Source organism: Ictidomys tridecemlineatus, chromosome 4 (genome assembly GCF_052094955.1).
Source record: "Ictidomys tridecemlineatus isolate mIctTri1 chromosome 4, mIctTri1.hap1, whole genome shotgun sequence".
NCBI classification, from domain to species: domain Eukaryota; kingdom Metazoa; phylum Chordata; class Mammalia; order Rodentia; family Sciuridae; genus Ictidomys; species Ictidomys tridecemlineatus.
In genome coordinates, this window is record NC_135480.1 from 86,872,862 (window position 1) to 86,893,144 (window position 20,283).

Genomic DNA, 20,283 nt, shown 5'->3' on the forward strand with positions numbered 1-20,283 from the left:
CCACGCCCTCCTCCCTGGTTTCCGTCGCGAAGGACGCGGCGTCCGTTGGTTGTCAAGATGGCAACGGCGGGGTCTCTGCCGCCACCTCTGCTATTGCCAAGCAAGGACGCCGCCGTCGCAGCTGCAGTTGCCACCACAGTCACCAACGCCGCTGCGCGGGAGCCAGGGCTGCCGCGACCAACCCTCCAGCGCCCGTGACGCGAGGCCTGAGAGACGGATTGTAGGGAGGGGCCGAGGAGAAGAGCAGGAAGCCGGAGCCGCCATGAGGGAGGCGCTGGGGGTGAGCCGGGAGGCGGCGCTGAGGTGAAGGATGCTGACCCGGAGGCCTGGAGGCCAGAGCGCGGTCCCTGGTCTGGGCACTGAATCCTCGGACTCGCCGAGCAGAGCACCTGTCAGCCCTCGGGAGAGGGGCGGGCACCATCGACTTGGCGCTTACCTGTATCCTTCCCAGCCTGTGGCTGTCCGGGTAGCGGTGTTCGAAGTGGGGCCCGTCTTTTATCCATTAGATTCCCATTACTTCTGACGCAAGGTGATTCAAACTAGCAAGTCATCTTAGTGGAGATATTTGCTTAGCAACTGTCATTTTCCCCCTCTGGACCTAAAATTATGTCATTTATCCTATTCTATAGGCGCTTTCCTTGCCACCGTTTCCCCCACGACCAACCCCATTCTTCAACTTCTTTTCAAATTTTTGTGAATATTTTTTTTTAAATACATCAACAGTGTAGTCTGTGGGAATAATTTTTTGCCCTCTAGAATTATGCCAGGATGTTCTTGCATATTAACCACTTCCTGATTAACAATACTACTTGGAGAGATTGCACAAATAAGTAAAATGCTTTCCTATCCTGAGGAGGCCGTTTTAGCTATTAATCTAGCACACCCCTAATCTATTTGCCAGAGCTACTAGACCCTATGACAGTTTGGTCATTTGTTTTCCCTCTTAGCCCAGTCGGTTGTCAGAGAGATGGCAAAGAGGAAATGAGAAGCAAAATTCCTGGACCTTCACAATCTGGACCATTTCAGATTTTCTCCTAAGAATTGGCCCACTTTCGATGTTGCAATTAAATACATTGTAGAAAATTGAAGAAGTGAGTTTGCTTTTCAAAATTATAAACCATGCTTATTCCTTCCGAGAATATGATATTTGGAATTTAACCTTTATGTTCTCAAAGGACTTTGGTTGGCAGTGATGGTGCTGTGTAATGATCATCTTCATTCTTAGGAAATGGAGTGGCTTCTCTTTCCAAGTTAACCCCTAAGGCTCCCCATTCCCATTTTCTTATACCTGTTTTCTTCCTCTCTTGTCTCCAATTTCTTCCAGGACATTTTTTTTATATTCCATTATAGCTTTATGTAATGGAATATAAAAATCCAAGTTACAAAACAATTTTTTGGGAGAGTCTGCTTTGTGGCCCACTTTGTTCTAGATTACAGAGATCCAAATCTATGCAGAAAGACTGGTATGTACAAAACTTCACTAATGGTAAAATATCCCCCCTCTGATCATGCTTTTCTCAAACTTCCATCCATTCTCCCTTTTCTTTTTTTTAATTTATTTTTTAGTTGTAGTTGGACACATCATCTTTATTTTATTTATTTATTTTTATGTGGTGCTAAGGATCGAACCCAGGGCCTCATACATGATAGGTGATCGCTCTACTGCTGAGCCACAATCCCAGCCTTTCCTTTTCTTTAGCCAAGTTCTCAAAACACTAGTCTGCAATAGCAGCTTCTAGTTCCTTTAATTTATTCATTATTAATCTCATTGAGTTTGTCTTTTGCCCTTGCTGCTCTAAATTTTCTCAAAAATATAATCTGAAATAAACAGCATTGTCATCTATATGAATATAATTCTTCCTTCTTCAAACTTATTTTCTTGAGCACTGAACACCTATTATACTGTGCCTAATATATCTCTAAATCAAAATATAGGGAAGCATTGTAAATGGCTGGTATACATAATATATGTTTCTATATAGAGAAACATATATTGAGATGGAGGGAATCTGGACATAATAAAGATTGTAACACTAAATCAAGACTTTTTTCATAGATAGAGATACACTAATACATCTTTTTATAGTTTATTATTTTGGATGTGTCTATAATGTTTCCTATTGGACTCCTAATATACAGTAGTAGGGGCTCAAATTTATTAAATTAATGACTAAATGAAAAGAAAAACAAAAAAGAATCATAATCTTAAAATAAGCAAGTGTAATGGTAAAACTTTTAGGAGTGATTTCAAAAATAAAAGCAATACTCAGAGGCCTTCCAGCTTTCTGTTGAAGATGTTCTAACTGGAGTCAGAATTTCCTCTAAAGATTATAAAAGAATAAACCTTATATGATCAAAATTAACTAAGTTTCTATCATTTGAATCTCTTACAAGAATTCAAATAGAAATAGAACAAAATTTGTTAAGAAAAAAAAGACAATAATGAAAAAGTTCAGCATTCCATACTATGCCTCTTTTTTAACATTTGAATCAGATGGGATATAATTTCTCATTTTTCTGAGCATACAGGTTGCAGAATTACATTGGTCATGCAGTCACGTATATACCCAAGCAATAATAATGTCTATTTTATTCTGCTGTCCTTTCATTCCCCCCTTCTCCTCCCTCCCCTCCCATCACTTCTTTCTACCCAATCTAATGTGACCCACTTCTTTTTTTTCCCCTCACATCATCATACCTGTATTACCTCCAGTCCTTACCCTTCCATTTTATCCTAACACCCCACATTTCTGTCTTACCCAGTTTATGCCATATTCTTGATTATTTATACATATTCTCTCACCAACATTCTTTGTTCTTTGCACCCCTATCCTGCTTCAGTCACCCAGAAACTACCATAGTCCTGCTTTTCTATGCCTTCATGTGTATAATAAAAACGTTGTCAGAGAAAAGTCATAAGACAACACAGATTGGCACCATGAAAGATTAATGGTTTCCAGATTTACCTGGATGGGAACAGAGTTCTTTTTCCTTTTAATGCCTGTGCCACATATCTATCTCCTCCCACCACTCTTATAGTGACTACCATAGAACATAGATTCCATGAACTGCCTCAGGTTTCCTCCCAACAAATAACACAAACCCACACACTCCTACCCACCTGTCTTTTTTTCCCACTAAATTATTTTATTTCTACCCCCCTTATTTTCCTCAATAGACCTGAATTACAAATTATTCTCTCTGTAATCTTATAATTAATTTTCAATTTCTCTTAATGATCTTCTTCCCCTACAGCCTAAAAACGTGCAGGTTTTGACTATCCTTAAAATCAGGGAAATGAACAATCAAACCTTTCATCACAACATACCTTTTGGCTATGTTCTAGTATTGCCTCTTCTTATCAAACCTCTAAAAATGAATACTCCATGTCTACTATCTCTACCCTGAGTCATATTTTATTCTACATTCCAAAATAAACTCAAGCTTCTAAAAAGGATAAATGTAAAATTATAAAAGAAAATATTTTTATTGTTTAAAGTTATAGTAGTTTTATCTTTGTAAGGGAAAGAATAAATTTCAAAAGAAAAATATCTTAGAGCTAATGTTAATTTAAAACTTTAGGGAGAAATTGTATAATAAAACTTGAAATATCTGAGAAAATGCTAGCACTACCTATGATAGAGGATTAATATCTATACTCTTCTAGTTGATTATCAAAACTGATTTTTAAAAATCAGTTTCTCAGATAAAGGACCAAAGACTCTGAACTAATGGTCTTCCAAAGATGAAAATTTAAATTTTTATCAAAATAGAAAGCATTCTATTTTGCTAGTGCAGACATAATAAAACTTAATTTGGCACCTTACCTTTCAAAAAAAAAAAGTCCTACCCTATGCTCATAAAGTATATTTCTAGGGGCATATAAATCCACGAGAAGCCAATTTTTCCTTAATATGTAAAAAGCTATAAAAATAATCAGACCTTTTTTCCTTTATATTGACCTCAGAGAATTTTCTTCAAGGAAATACTCTAGTTATCTTTTATTAAGCCATTACTATATTTTAAGAACCATGCTAAGCATTGGGGTTATAGAAATGTACAGGAGACACGTGTGAAGTTTGACAAGAAAATAGGTTGTATGATGAACAGTTATTTGTGATGCTAACATTTTAAACTAATTGGATAAAAACTAAATTGGAACATGGATGGATACTTATAGTAGTCTTCATTTGGTTTTGTTTTATACTTCTAATGTTAAGCATACAAAAATTGTCATTTAGGTAGATGTTTAGGAATGTTTTTTATGGAAACTACCCTCATGATACAGCTTATTAAAAAATAAAAATTTAACTATTTTTAACTCTTGAATACCATATTTTAAAAGATACAAAGGCATCACATTCTTTATAATTCATCAGACAATAATTACATTATACTATACTATGTCTATACACACACAAACACACACACACATATATACACACACATACACAAACACTATATGTAGTAAAGTTACTTGATTACATTTAAGAATATACAGTTGCAGGTCCATTACAAACATTGCATTTTGTGATTGTTAGGTGCTCTTATGAGATCGCAAACATTGAACAGAATTGTCTTTACCAGCAGCATAGATACCCCTGCTTTTCACCTGACCCAAAGCAACTTCTCCCTGCCACCCACACCATGTTCCTCCTGTGTACCCTGAAAAAAGAAAACTGAATCTTCCTCTACTAATGAATTGTGACTTTTAGTAGCTAACTATCTTGTTGAGCTTTGCCTCCTAATAAAGTATTCTGTTAGAGAGGGACAAGATATATCTATAGCATATATTTGTGCTAGCAAAGAACCAGATAACCATATTTCCTTCAATTTTTGTCTCATTGTTATAAATTCTTCAAAAGAAATCTTTAAGTTAAAATATCGTGTATGAATGTGTTTGGGGTATTTGTATTGAAGTAGTGCAAAATTGTATAAAAAATGAAGATTAAAATTATTATGGCCTATTGTAGATGATTAAGTAACAACATAATTAAAAACAAACAAGCTTCCACTTAGCACAAGGTCAAACAACCAAAAAACTCTAATAAATATGATTATTTTAAAATTTGTAATAGTTCTTTATAATATTGATGTAAAGCAGTATAGGATACTGAAATTAACATATTTTAAATTAACAAGTCATGTACAGCATAATTTATTGTTGAACATATTTCTTGTATTCTATATTACCATCAATAGACAGTTTGTAGTACCTTGATTAAACGGATCTCTTAAACAGAATTTTGAACTTCAAGTTTTTGGGAAAAATATTTTAAACAGTTATTTATTCTAAAGGAAAGAAAGAAAGAAAAAAGACAAGTAGACATGCCCTGTAATCTATAACTTCAAAGTAATTTCACAAACATCTATATCTAATGATGCACTGAATGGTTGAGTATAATTCAATAACCATTTTTTTATAAATATTATGACATTTGATTAATATACTTCATAATGACAGTCAAAATGCAATTAGGAAACCAATTAACCATATCAATACAACTTATGTAAAGAAAGTTTAATTCATACATTTCAAATAAATGAATGATTAAGATAACCAACTTCCATTTCTTGTCTAGAAAATTTCCGGATAAACAGATGGTTATGCATGTCATCTTGGTGGTTTTTTTCATAATCTAAAAGTAAATCACTAAGGTAAATAATTATATTCCCTAACATTCCAAGTATATTGATATTTTATTCTCTAATGTTTGAATATTACTTTCATACTACAGATTAAAGAATCTATTAAAGCTTTTAATTCATTTACTTTCTATTAGTGAAATCAACCTTCTTTCATTTTTCTTATATACATGCCTAAGAAGACAACTTGTTAGTAAGTACTCAAGTATCTGTGTAATAAATGAAAATATACAGTCCCCTTAACTGAGCTCCATGAATTCAAAGAGAGATTTATTTCCCCCTAAAGTAAGTGAAGTATATCTTAAATTCTAAACCAAGTCAGAATTTTTATATAAAATATATTGGGATCATATAGTAACACTAATGTGTACACATACTGATTGTTCCCCCAAAACATCACTACATCATAAGCATGAGGCTATAAATATATTTATCATACTCCTGACACTGCTCCACTAAAGACAAATTGTTGTTCTTAACTTAAGGCTGTCATTAGAGATATGAAAATCCACCTAGAGAAAAATTTAGAAGAAGAGCGCCAAATATTACTGCAGCAACAAAAAATATGTAGAAATCGAGCACGTAAATATTTTTTGGAGTCAAACCGGAGAAAAAAGTAAGTAACTTGAAGAAATTCAAGGTCAATATCAATTAATAGTAGAGACAAAGTTATGACAGTGCTTTATCTGTAAAACGCTGATCAAGATTTTTGTGACTTTGTAAATTTTATTATTGTTTTCCACCTAAAGTACAAATATAGTAATATATTGCCTAGTTCACTGACTTGTGACTTTTTTTACAATCTTTTTTTGTGATAGAACAGTTTATTACAGTGTCCTGTACACTTCTTAAAATAACTATAAAATATCTTTTTTATTTTTTGTATCATTTCATGATGAATTAAAAGATTAGTGATTATAGCTGGGCAAAGTAGCAAATACCTGTAGTCCTAGCTACTCCCGAAGATGAGGCAGGAGGATCACAAGTTCAAGACCAGCCTGGGCAATTTATGCAGACTTCATCTCAAAAGTAAAATAAACAAAAGTCTGGGGATATAACAGTGGTAGAGTGCTTGCTTAGTATGCAGAGGCCCTGGTCTATTCCAAGTAACACGAAAGAAAGAGAGAGAGAGAGAGAGAGAGAGAGAGAGAGAGAGAGAGAGAGAGAGAGAGAAGAAAGGAAGGAAGGAGGGAGAGAAAGAAGGAAGAAAGAAAAGCAGAAAATCTCCAAGTATTACTTAGTTTCTAATAGAATCTAATTTGATTTTACTCATTATTCACTTCATATAGTTTTCCTGTGTGTGCTCCCCTTATTCATTCTTTTGTAAAAATGGGAAATGTGAATAATGGTAAATAGATGTGATAGATTTTTGTAATGATTGCCAAAAAAAAAAAAAAAGCTTTCTCATGGAACTAACACTTTCTCATGAAAATTAAAATAAAGTGATAATGTGGACCCCTCAAACATTTGCTTAACATTTTAAGGATTTTTGTAATTACTAGATTTTTTTAAGATAGATAGACCATTATTTATTGTTGTTTTTGCTGCTTTATTCATTTTCCTATAATACGTGAAGAGCAGAAAATCCCTAGAGTTTATTAGACTACATCATTGGGCATATGCTGCAAATCCCAGTTGGGGAATACAAAATTGTTTACCTGTAATTTTTCTTCTGACATTCTATTTCTCTTTAGATTAACTCTTTCTTGGTCCAACACTGTTTAAAAGATTCAATGAAGCTTCTTGTCTTTGTTGTGTATGCATGTGTTTCTTTTTATCTCCTATCTTTTGGTTCTTAAAGCCTGTAAAAGGCACATGACAGGTGTTCAATAAAGATGGTTATAGTCATCTAAATTCATGCTGTTCACTCACATAGTGTATTTATATAACTTTTTAAAGTATTTTTTTCCTTCAGGCAGGAGTACTCTCCATCTGCTACTTTGCCAGTGTTGTGTCCCCAGCAGTAGTCCAAGTAAAACATCCTAGCATCAAATGCTCTTTATTTCCATTGGTTAATTAAAATCATGTTTATTTTCTTCTTATTTACTATTTTCTTGCCTTTCTGTTAGCCAATAGTTTTCTTGCATGTATGTTTTTGTCACTTTCTCATTTTCCTTTTTCTCAATATCTATAAAGAGAAAAAAAAAAAAAAGAGTCAGTCTCCTCTGTTTCCTTCTATTGGCTTTCTCCCTTTATCTTTCTGCTCCCATAAGTACTGATTACCTTTCAGGCCTATTATATAACTGGCATCTTGGACCATTCCTTTATTGCTGGAGTACATCCTAAAGGTACTTTATAATATGCTGTCTTGTAGACCAAGTAATTTTAAGGTTTGCACAAAGGAAATAAATTAACTTGTTTTCTACATTGTTTTCAGTCCACTACTCAGAACTACGTTTTGGTAAACAAGTGAATGGGAATTTATTCACCCAACATGCATAGTTAATTGCATACCAATGATTCAACACTATGTCAGAAGAACTTATTTTGTTAATCTATTTCTATTAAATTTTAGACAATAGTAATAATCTTATTTAATTCAACTCATGAAGAAAAGAAATTGAAATAAAATTTTCAGAAGGCACCCAATGGGAGACTTTATATAGTTTTAAAACACTATAATATTAGCACATAGACCTAGAAGTTCAGATGATAAGACAGAATTTTTAAGTAATTAAGTAGCAAAATAACAAAGACAATGACCAAATTGGAAAAATTACCCAAAGAACAAGTGAGAAAACTACAAATTAATATATGAAGGACAAGTACTTTGTAGGAGTCACTAAAATATATAATTAAGAAAAAATACATAAATATCCTAAAAGCAGAAATAATTATCTAGAGAATTTTAAAAATTAATTATATGGGGAACATGAAGTATGGGGTGGCTTCATTATCCATCTGTGAGAATGATGGAGTTTAGCATTTCCCATAAAGCATGATTTATATTTAAGCTTATTATAGCAAAGGGATAGAGGATAAACTGTAGAAGATGAACTGAAAGCACAGACGGGAGCAAATTGTTACACAGAAAGCTATTATAATTATCTAGGCAAGAAAAATGTATATGGAAATGGGGTTGGGATTAAGTAAGTAAGGAGTCAAGGATCAATCATAGGTGATGCATGGAGAGAATTGTCAGAATTGGAATACATTTATTTATTTATTTGTTCCATTTAAAAAGAAGAAGAAGAAGTTGTTTTATTGCTTTGCTAGCAAAGGAGAAACAGGGGATTCCTGTCCCAGAGTCTGTGATTCTGCCCATAAGGGGGAATAAAGGGTTTTTAAAGATTCAAAGGCTACATTTTAGTTGTTCTCTGACAAAAGTTGTTATTATCATTCATTTGTTAATTTGGGAGATAATAATATCTTCTGGTGCTATCTGTAACTCCCACACCAGATTAGGGAGTGGAGATTAGAGAGGGGGAAAAAATTAGGGAGTGGGGAAGGAGAGAGGAAAAAAAATGTCCATTTAAAAAATAAGTCACAGATGACTCCCCCTCTTGTAGTAACCAATCACCCCTACCCAACTTGTTCCTGCCAGTGAATGTGCTAATCATGTTTTAGAGTTGTTTTATGATTTTCCTGTGGTGTGTGATGATTTGCTAAGAGATGCTATGATGTATGTGAAGTCCCTGCCTTCCCCAAAGAGTGTATAAAACTGCTGCAAACCCTGGGTTCTGGGCCTCTCAGCATCACCAATTGCTGCTTGCACACAGAGGACTGAGCTAGCTCACAATAAACACCTCTTTGCTGCTTAATAAATAAATAAATAAATAAATAAATAAATAAATAAAATTAAATTAAAAATAAGTCACAGGAGCAGAGCAGCAAGGACTACATTTAAAGCATAAAGTGGACCACTGTTACATTTCCCCACTATCAATTTCTATATTCCATTTCTATGGAACAATTGGTGATGATGTCTCCAAGCTCTTCCTACTAAGAGAAAAGTTGGGGGCAAGTGACCCGAATTCCTTGTTCTCTATTAGGTGGGGTATGGACAGTTAAAGGTTTTTAGCATCAGGACAGTCCAGAGGCCCATGGTGGTAGTTGGCAGGTAAGTAGACAAGGCATACGTAGGGCAGGGATCATGCTAGACTATAAACAAGAGGAAAGCATTTATAAACAAAAATAGCACAAAAACAATTAGTATTTCTGTCAGTCTCTGAAAATCATGAAGACAGTATAACTTAGTAAAGCTTAAGGTAGGATCCAATGTACAAGGGATGTAGTTTTTCTACGTACTCACTAACATTGGTGTTATCATTTTTTTTTATTATTATTCTAGCCATTATGATAAGATTGAGGTTGTGTTAGTCAACTTTTATTTAATGTGACCAAAATTCCTGACAAGAACAACTTAGAGGAAGAAAAGTGTATTTGGGCTCATGATTTCAAGGATTCAGTTCATGGTTGCTGAAACCCATTGCTCTGGCCCCAGGGTACGGCAGAACATCATGGTAAAAGGATGTGGCAGAGGAAAGCTGCTTAGCTCATGAAAGACAGAAAGCAGAAAGAGAACAGGAGGAGTTAGGGACAAAATATATAATCCCCAAGGCATGCCTTACCTGCCTACAGTAACCAACCCATTCTAATTATTGATCCATCAAGTAGATTAATCCATTGATTAGAATATGATTCTCATAACTTAATCATTTTACCTCCTGCATTAATACAGGAGACTTGAGGCAGGGGGGACACTTCATATCTGAACTATAATAATAGTAATTGTGGTTTTAATTCACATTTCCATATGGCTAATAATGTTTTGTGTTTGGGCATTTTGCTTTCCAGCTAAGGGTCATTTTTTACTTTTCATTTATTTTCTAGTCACGGAAAAGACAATCATTTGGAAAATAAGATTTTCTCTTTTGTGGGGTGGGGTTACTAGGGATTGAACCCAGGAGCACTTAATCACTGAGCCATATCCCCATCCCTTTTTTAAAAAAAATATTTCATTTAGAACCAACTTAGATGTCCTTCAGTAGATGAATGGATAAAGAAAATGTGGCATATATACACAATGAAATGTTACTCAGCAATACAAGAGAATAAAATCATAGTATTTGCAGGTAAATGGATAGAGTTGGAGAATATAATGCTAAGTGAAGTTAGCCAATCCCTAAAAAAACAAATGTCAAATATTTTCTCTGATATAAGGAGGCTGATTCATAGTGGGGTTGGGAGGGGGAGCTTGGGAAGATTAGACGAACTCTAGATAGGGCAGAGGGAAAGGAAGGGAAGGCAAGGAGCAAGGGGGTAAAAAAGATGGTGGAATGAGATGAACATCATTACCCTAAGTACATGTATAAAGACACGAATGGTGTAAATATACGTTGTATACAATCAGAGATATGAAAAATTATGTTCTATATGTGTCATATGAATTGTAATGTATTCTGCTATCATATATAACAAATTAGAATAAAAAAATAAAAAATATATATTTCATTTAGAGACAGGGTTTCACTGTTTATGAGTTGCTGAGGCTAGTTTTGAACTCACAATACTCCTGCCTCAGCCTCCCGAGCTGCTGGGATTACAGATGTGCACCACCACACACAGTGGAAAATAAGATTTTGAAATATAGATCTTTAGGATTTCAAATAAAATTTTAAGTGTTGAAAAGCACAGGACTAATTTTGGAACACAAGTTTTGTTGCTAAGTAGTGAAAATTTATAATTATTCTTGGGCATAATTTTATTTCTTGTAAACTGTTGGCACAATTGTTTGAAACGTTTTATTTCTAAAAACTATTTTTTCTCCAATTGCATTTTTCATTTGAATGACTATTTATTCTTATTTTTAAGTTTTTAAATTTCTAATTGTCTCAAAATATAGTTGAGTCTTAAAGTTAAATATTGTCATATTTCTAGAAAGTTGTAACTACCTAAAACTGAAATGTGGTTTCACCCAGAAAAAATAAATGTGTCGCAAAAGTCAAGCTCTCCAATCTGTGTAAGGTCTTGGGACCTCAGGTACTTTTAATACTATTGCTTAGGTTCTATTGTTAAAGAAAACTGTGTGGTGGTGGTTATTTGCAACAGAATAACAACATGCTCCATAGTTGCAGACTCCTGGGAAAACAGAACATGAATAGAACATGAACAGAATATGGCTGTCATTTAATGAGGTGGCTCACTCTGAACCAAAGTGTTCTGCATGTTTCATGAGGCACAGCTGCACATGTTGAACAGACCCTTTGGAAGCTCCCAAGGCATACTGTTTTTTCTGTGCAAAAGACTAATTCCAGGGTTAATGAGAAGCCATAACATACTCTTTCAAGCCTGAACTCTACAATGGTAGAGAAGCCAAATTTCTCATTTATACCACCTGTTCCTTCTATTCCCATCTCATTTATCACATTGCTTGGCACCTAATAGGTACAAAAGGAACTTAGTAACTCATCACTGAGTAAGGAAGGAACTTTAGTAATCATCATTATAATTCTTAGAAGTTTGTATTATTAGACTTACCATTGAGTTCAGGAGTGGAAACATCTGCTTATTGGTCACATTCCATCTGAAATGTAATTCGACTCAATTTAGCATGGACTTTATATTATATAATTCTGTAAAATAATGTGTGAAATTATTACTTTCTATATATATTTTAGCCCAGAGAACAGGGCTATATTTGTGGAAAATATGAAATGATAGTGATGGTAATTTCCTAGCAAAATTACTTTTTTTTTTTTTTTGTACTGGGCTTTAAACCCAGGGAAGCTTTGCAAATGAATCACATCCTGAGCTCTTTTTATTTTTTATTTTGAGACAGTGTCTCATTAAGTTGCTTAGGGCCTAACTAAATTGCTGAGGCTGGCCTCAGACTTGTGATCCTCCTGTCTCAGCCTTCCACAATCTCAGATTACAGGCATGTACCATTGTGCTCAGCCTACTTTCATTGGTGTATCAATATAAATATCTTAGCTTCAATAGTCTGTCATTCCTCATTGCCAAACTTTACTAGTGCTATTTTTTCAATTTCTCTAACATATTAAGTTGTTTTTCTTTTTTTCCTTTTACCCAACTCAGGGTATTAACATACTATTTCTTCTTCTAAAGCACCTTTTTCTCCATATTTGTCATGACCGACTTCTGCATACTGAAATTTTTAGCTTATTTGACTGTCTCCAGAGAAATATTTATCAGGCTGAGTGATGTAGTATGTTTGCTTAGCATGCCCAAAGCCATGGGTTCAATCTCTTGTACTGCAAAAATTAAAAAACAGATAAATATTTTGTTTACCTTAGTTAATACAGGTTCCCCTAGTTCACTATCTCAAACTAGAGTTTCACTTATGACAGCAATTCTTTGTTTACTTGGTTTTGTTATCTTGTCTCATTACATAATATTTACTACATGGATCATAGCTCTTTTAGTTTATGCTAATTCCCAGCAGATGAATTGTCAAGTAAAAATAGTAAATAACTGCTTTTAAAAGTGTTCTAATTACATTATTTTTTAACATTTTAATTCTTCTTTTTTATTTTTAGATTTAACATATAGACTACTACTATGTCAAATTGCTATGGAAGTTTCTAAATGCATACTCACAATGACCTCTTACTTTATATGTAGATAAGTAACACAAATGCCTGTAGTATAGGAAAGGTTCACTGCATGCTCAGAGTGATTCTGATACAGAGAATTCAAGGGCTTACAGTGAAAGACTGGGATCCAGTATTGCCTCCATGTCATGGTTTTGGGGTAGTAGATTAAGTAAGTGGGTATATTTTAGTGTCTAAGGATTTGTAAATTAAAAAATATAAGTACATTAGAAGTTGCCATATAGTCAAACATTCATTCAAGGATTACTTATTAAACATCTACCAGGTGCAAGGCTTTGCATAAGAACCAGGCATTCAGCCATTAAAATTTCAGTCCCTGCATTTAATGATGACAGCAATAGTTAAAATTCAATTGATTCTTTTATTCAACAATTCTACTGTCTGCTAACCCTATAACACTATAGTTCCAAACACAATACTATGTGCTAACATACACACTGTTCTTCTTTGAAGAAATGTCTATTCAAATCATTTGCCCATTTTTAAATAAGATTGTTTTGTTGTTGAGTTGTAGGGGCTCCTCATATATTCTGGATAGCTATCCTTTGCAAACACATAGCTTTCAAACATTTTCTCCCATTTCCTGGGTTGCCTTTTAATCTGTTGTTAGTGTCCTTTGATATATAAAAAAAAAGTTTTTACAACAAGTGTTGGTGAGGAAGTGGCGGAAAGGGTACACTCATACACTGCTGGTGGGACTGCAAATTGGTGAGCCAATATGGAAAGCAGTATGGATATTTCTTGGAAAATTGGGAATGGGACCACCATTTGACCCAGCCGTCCCTCTCCTCGGCCTATACCCAAAGGACTTAAAAACAGCATACTACAGGGACACAGCCACATCAGTGTTTATAGCAGCACAATCCACAATAGCTAAACTGTGGAACCAACCTAGATGCCCTTCAATAGATGAATGGATATTAAAAAATAATGTGGTATATATACACAATGGAATATTACTCAGCAATAAAAGAGAATAAAATCATGGCATTTGCAGGTAACTGGATGGAGTTAGAGAAGATAATGCTAAGTGAAGTTAGCCAATCCCCAAAACATAAATGCCAAATGTTTTCTTTGATATAAGGAGGCTGATTCATAGTGGGGTAGGGAGAGGGAGCATGGGAAGAAGAGATGAACTCTAGATAGGGCAGAGGGATGGGAGGGGAAGGGAGGGGGCATGAGGTAATTAATGATGGTGGAATATGGTGATCATTATTATCCAAAGTACATGTATGAAGATATAAATTGGTGTGAATATACTATCTATACAACCAGAGATATGAAAAATTGTGCTCTATATATGTAATAAAAATTGTAATGCATTCTGCTATCATATATAAATAAAAAATTTACATAAAAAAGAAATTGAAATGTATTTCAGAATTGATGCTATGTTGTAATGGGTTACATAATTGCATAAGACAATTACTTTCATATACTGAATAAATATGCGTTGGAGGTTGGTCATAGAAAAAAATGTTTTTAATTTTTAAAGTTCAGTATATCTCTTTTTTCCTTTGGTTGTCTGTACTTTTGATGTTATATCCAAAAAATTACTTCCAGGGCTGGGATGTAGCTCAGTGGCAAAGCGTCTGCCTTGCATTCGCAAAGCCCTGGGTTTGACCCCCAGTTCCAAAAACAAAAAAAGACAAAAAAAAAAAGAACCCCACCAAAGAATTACTTCCAAATCCAGTGTCATGAAGGATTTCCCCATATATTTCCTTCTGTGAGTTTTATAGTTTTAGTTCTTATGTTTAAATATTCAATCATTTTGAATTAATTTTTGTATATGATATAAGGTAAGGGTGTCCCTTCATTCTTTTGCATGTGAATATTCACTTTTCCCAGTGCCATTTGCTGAACAGATTGTCCTTTCCTCATTGAATGGTTTTACCCGCTGTGGAAAATCAACCAGGAGGGTTCTTTCTGAGCTCTCTAATATCTTCCATTAGTCTAAATGTCTGTCTTCAATGTTTATATGCCAATACTACACAGATGTGTATGTAGTATTTTGAAAGCAAGAAGGGTGCAACCTCCAATTTTTAATTTTGTTATGTTTTCAAGCTTTGTGGGACTGGGGATGTAGCTCTATGGTCAATCCCCAGCACCACAAAAAAAAAAAAAAATGATTGGATATTTAGCATCCCTTGAAATTCCACATGAGAAATAAAAATTCTCTCAAAGCATAAATTAGTACAAATATTAGGGTCAATTAAAATTTTTTAAAGAAGGAAATATCATTTTTATGTAATAAATTCTTGATTATTCTTTGACAAAAAAAGTAAAATAATATGAATTTTAGGATTAATTTTTCATACTGGGAATTGAACTCAGGACCTCATTCATGCTAGGCAAACACTCTTTCATTGAACTATACATACAACCTTTTATAGGATGTCTGTAATTTGCCAAGCTTGGCCTTGAATTTGTGAACTTCATACCTCTGCCTTCAAAGTAACTAGGATTACAAGCATGTGTCACAGCACTGAAAATTTTTATATTTCTGGGAGGAGAAAAGTCATTGGTATTTGGTAGTGATTGGATAAAACCTATAAATAGTGTGTGTGTGTGTGTGTGTGTGTGTGTGTGTGTGTGTTGTGTGTATTTGTGCATAGATGCATATGCATATTACTGGAGATTGAACACAGGGCCTTACACAAGTGAGGCAAGTCCTCTGCAACTGAGTTAAATTATGGTATTTATTTTGAGATAAGGTCTTGATAAATTGTATAGGCTGGCCTTCAACTTGTTATCCTCATGCCTCAGCCTCATGAATTACTGGAATTACAGATGTGAGCCATTGTGCCTATCTAGGTGGTTAGCTTTGAATAGTATTGACAACAACATTAGTTCTTCCAGTCCATGGACATGGAATATCTTTCAATTTATTTGTCTTTCAACAATATTTTATGGTTTTTGGTGTACAAGTCTTTTGCCTCCTTAGTTAAGTTTATGCCTGTGGGGCTTTGTGTGCAATCTTCAGGGCTTTCTAGAAGATCATGTCATCTATAAAGAGATAATTTTGCTTTTTCCTTTTCAATTTGGATGGCTTTTATTTCTTTTTTATTTTTTGCCTAATAGCTCTGGCTAGGATTTCCAGTACTATATTGAATCAAGCACTGACAGCAACTCTTTGTCTTGAGGGGATTCTTTTTTTTTTTTTTTTTTTTTTTTTTTTTTGCAGTACTAGGGATTGAACCCAGGGGTGCTTTACCACTGAGCCATATCTCTAACCCTTATTTTTTTTAGACAGAGTCTTTCTTTTCTTTTTTTTTTTTTTGAGAATTTTAATATTTATTTTTTAACATTTGGCGGACACAACATCTTTGTTTGTATGTGGTGCTGAGGATTGAACCCGGGCAGCACGCATGCCAGGCGAGTGCGCTACCGCTTGAGCCACATCCCCAGCCCATAGACAGAGCCTTTCTAAATTGCCAAGACTGGCCTCAAATTTGTGATCCTCTTGCCTCAGCATAGTGAGTTGCTGGGATTACAGGCAGACACCACCATACATGGTTGAGGGTATTTTTGAAAGGGATAGTTTGGAGAAGTAAGTCTTCTTCCTACCTGTGGTGCTACATCACTACCTTCTATCCACCTCACAGGTTAGACCACTTGAAGGTCTGTTTCCCTACCACACAGAAGTATAGTTGCCTAAATCTGAGTTATTTAGACTATAATAATGATCCAGACAGGGGAGATCTTTAGAAAGGTTGTTAATAATAACATATGGCAATAAAAATCTTGAAACTTATCAACAATCCCCCAACTTCATGCATTTTAAATGAGTATCTTTAGAGGCTTTTCTACCAATGTTTTTTATTTTTTCTTATCTTCTAGCAAACAATTATTGAATCACATACACACACACACATGCATTGTTCAAGGACAAAATTAGTTCTTTGAGACAGTATAGTTTAAACTAGAGAAAATAAACTCAAGTGCTCAGGGGCAATCAGAAACAAATTATATAAGAAAGTTGAGAAAAATAGGGATTATAGGGCAGATGTTTACAAATATGTCTGATGAAGAGTTTGAGGTTGTCAAATCTTCCTATTTTACAAGAGAAGCTAGGAATTAACATTTTTATATAAATTATCTGGATTTTTAATACAGTTCACTTTTAACATAACAGCTAATTTTACACTTTCAATCTAAAACAAAAATTTAACTGCCTCATAATTTGCAAGTCTGCTTCTTTTTAACAATGAATTAGTTCTTCAATTACCAGACATAGCATAGCTCTCAGGAAAGGATCTTTCCACATCAAGACGTGGGAGGTAAAGGAGATGTGCAGGTCTTCAAAAATTAAAAATTCCATAGCCTTTTCTTAGTTGCAAAAGGTCTGGATATTGAAATTACCATTTACAAATATAGCTAAATTCTTAGCTAAGTCCCTGTTTTTAAAAATATATAAAATATGTTGTTTCTAAGTAAAATTTTGAACTATCCAAACACCATTATGTAATAAATGGCATTGTTTTGAAACTATTTCCTGTGTTGAGTTCTATCACTTATTTTATGTTTTAAATATAGAGCTTTTGAAGACAAACGTAAAGAGCAAGAAGAAAAAGAACACCAAATTAGAGAAAAAATACTTCAACAAAGAAAACAGAAGTTTGAAGAAGTTACTGAAAAATTTCAGCGTGCCCATATTCCTTTCTCACAGCGGAGGAGAACAGGTACCTTATTTCTAGAGCAAAATTAGAACAAAAATTAAAGTTATCACATTTAATTTGAGTAAACAATAAAATGATAAAATAATAAATGGAGTAGAATAAAAATAGCAATATGCTTTTGAGCAAATCAGACTGTAATCAAATGAAAAATAGTAATTTGATTTAATTTAGAGAATATTTTGTAGATTCTGTTAGTAAACTATTAGCTCACAAGTTTAACTTCAAACTGGCTTAAAATATTTTGTCTTTTTCAAATTGAAGGAGTAAGTAATTCAACAAAAAGAAATTTTAGCATTTGAGTTCAGGAATTAATGTCACATTCATTCTAGCATTTTTTTTCACAGATTGGTTTAAATTCTTATTTGAGTAACTGGGAGAACAAAAAGAAAGTCTACACTGTATTAAAATCCAACAATCTAAGACTTATAACCAATTAAAATTTTCTTTATGGTTGATTCTGTAATAACGTATATATTTTTATATCTTAAATATAATTAACAATATATCAACACTTCATAAAGATAAAGGATAGGCAGAACTTTATTGCCGCAGTCTGGCTGGGCACAAAATCACGAGCCACTCAAGCAGGAACAAACTTTATTTTTGAAAATGCCGACAGTACTCTGTACACGTCCGTCCGGGAAGAAGCCGATCCACCCACACGGCCTTCTCCAGGAATCCCAGAACGAGTTTCTCCTCCGGAATTCCCTCCTACTGTACTTCCCCAACCAATGGGAACTCTCCAGGAGTCCCGTAGCAGGCCAAGGTGAACAGCAGGAATCCAATATCCATATGAATGCAAATCTTAACATAATCATATCATCTCAATGGCTAGCTGGCGTCATCTTTCAACCAAAAGTGCCATGCATCATTTTACTTGGCTGTGGCTCTTAGCACTTTATATATTCATCCATCAAATGCTATATAGTGTTGTTCTTAGTCTGGGTTAAGCTGAGATACAGAGAAAATCTAACTGTACCCTGCCATTAAAAATCTCACAACCTATTTTGAAGATGAAAGTAATATATACAATATAGATAATATGATGATTGGTGTTATAGTGGAATGTGTAAGTACTGTGAGAGCACAAGGGAAGGAACACTGAGGCTGTGTTGGGACAACACCATTCCTGGAAAAATCACTTAAGTTGAATCTTAAACAATCAGTATTTTGTCAAGCAAAGAGAAAATAAAAGAACATCCCAGATAGAAGAAGCAGCTTGTGCAAATAAATTATTTTAATGTATCTGAAACCAAAATTGCAGGTGGGGGGAGAATATTGATATGAGACTAGAACCAATAGTTGAAGAGCTTTGAATGCAATGCTGGGAAGTTCATCTTGATGCAAAATGCAGTCCACTTACAGTTTTTAAACTAGTGTTGTAGGAGACAGATGAGGCAGGGCAGCAAAGATAGCAGGTTTATTTGGCTGCAGCCAGGTTCAGAGGGCACAGTTTTTGCAGTAATCAATTAATCCCCCAAACCCTGAGTTCAGGTAGTTTCAAAACTTTATACCCAGCGTGTAGGGAGAGGGTCTCGGAAGTTCACAGTCTACAGAAGCTCACAAAAAAGCAGCATTTTCTTTCACTGTTCTGGGCAAGTTAACCCTTCAAGGACAACACCTGAGAAGGGAAGAGTTTCTTCTCCCCTTCTTTTCCTCCTCCTGCCCGATGTTACTATGGAGCCCAATTGGGAACTTAACTCTTATCTCAGAAATGTAGACATCTCTGTGAAGCTCCAAATCAAGGCCAGAGATTTTGTTAAAGGATCTGTCTTTTTTTTTTTTAATCACATTTTGCATTTGCAAACACACTTCTACAAACTACTTTACTGGATACATGTTTGTGGAAAAATAATAAGGGGGCATCCAGCACCTAGAGTGCCAATTTCTTCTAGGCCAGTGGTCAAGTAAAATAGAGCAACAGGAAAATAGGAAGTTTACCTACATTGAACTCTTTTGTAGATACTCTTTTGCTAATAGTCCTAAAATCAATTATGGTGAAGATTTCTGAAGAAGCTTAGAAGATTTTCTGTGGAGGAGGGGGTGCCACTACACTGGAAAGCAAACCATTACTGTGTCATTAAGGGACCTTACTATAAATAAGTTAGTTAATAATGCCCCAAATAACAGAAGCTGAAGAATGATAGGAGCTTATTTTTCTGTCATATAATATGAAGTCCCAAAATAGGTAGTCAAAAACTGATTTGAAGTTATGCAATTTCATTGGGAAAGGTCTTTTAAATTTTTTTTCTCCCTAGATAGCTCTCATCTATATGTTTTAATCTGATTGGCAACTTCATTTAGAAGAGAAGCTGAAAAGTATAGCTGTTGTTTTTGTTTGTTTGCTTAGCATTGGGTGCATTGGCTATGCCTAACAATAGAAG

At 34.5% G+C, this 20,283-nt stretch overlaps 1 protein-coding gene across 5 annotated transcripts in view; it reads left to right on the forward strand.

Annotated features, from left to right (window-relative positions):
- Positions 1 to 20,283, forward strand: part of Cep126 (centrosomal protein 126) — a 72,827-nt gene continuing 52,544 nt past the window's right edge. For 3 of the 5 annotated variants that reach the window (XR_013437854.1, XR_013437855.1, XM_078046914.1), the window contains exons 1-3: positions 3 to 438; positions 6,143 to 6,262; positions 17,757 to 17,902. Coding sequence is in view for 3 of the 5 variants with exons in the window: in XM_078046914.1 (XP_077903040.1) it covers positions 311 to 438; positions 6,143 to 6,262; positions 17,757 to 17,902 (394 nt within the window). In the remaining 2 variants the exon portion in view is untranslated. Of the gene's footprint in view, positions 439 to 6,142; positions 6,263 to 17,756; positions 17,903 to 20,283 lie in introns of all 5 variants that reach the window. The other 2 variants (XM_078046915.1, XM_005329123.5) reach the window with 2 other exon arrangements.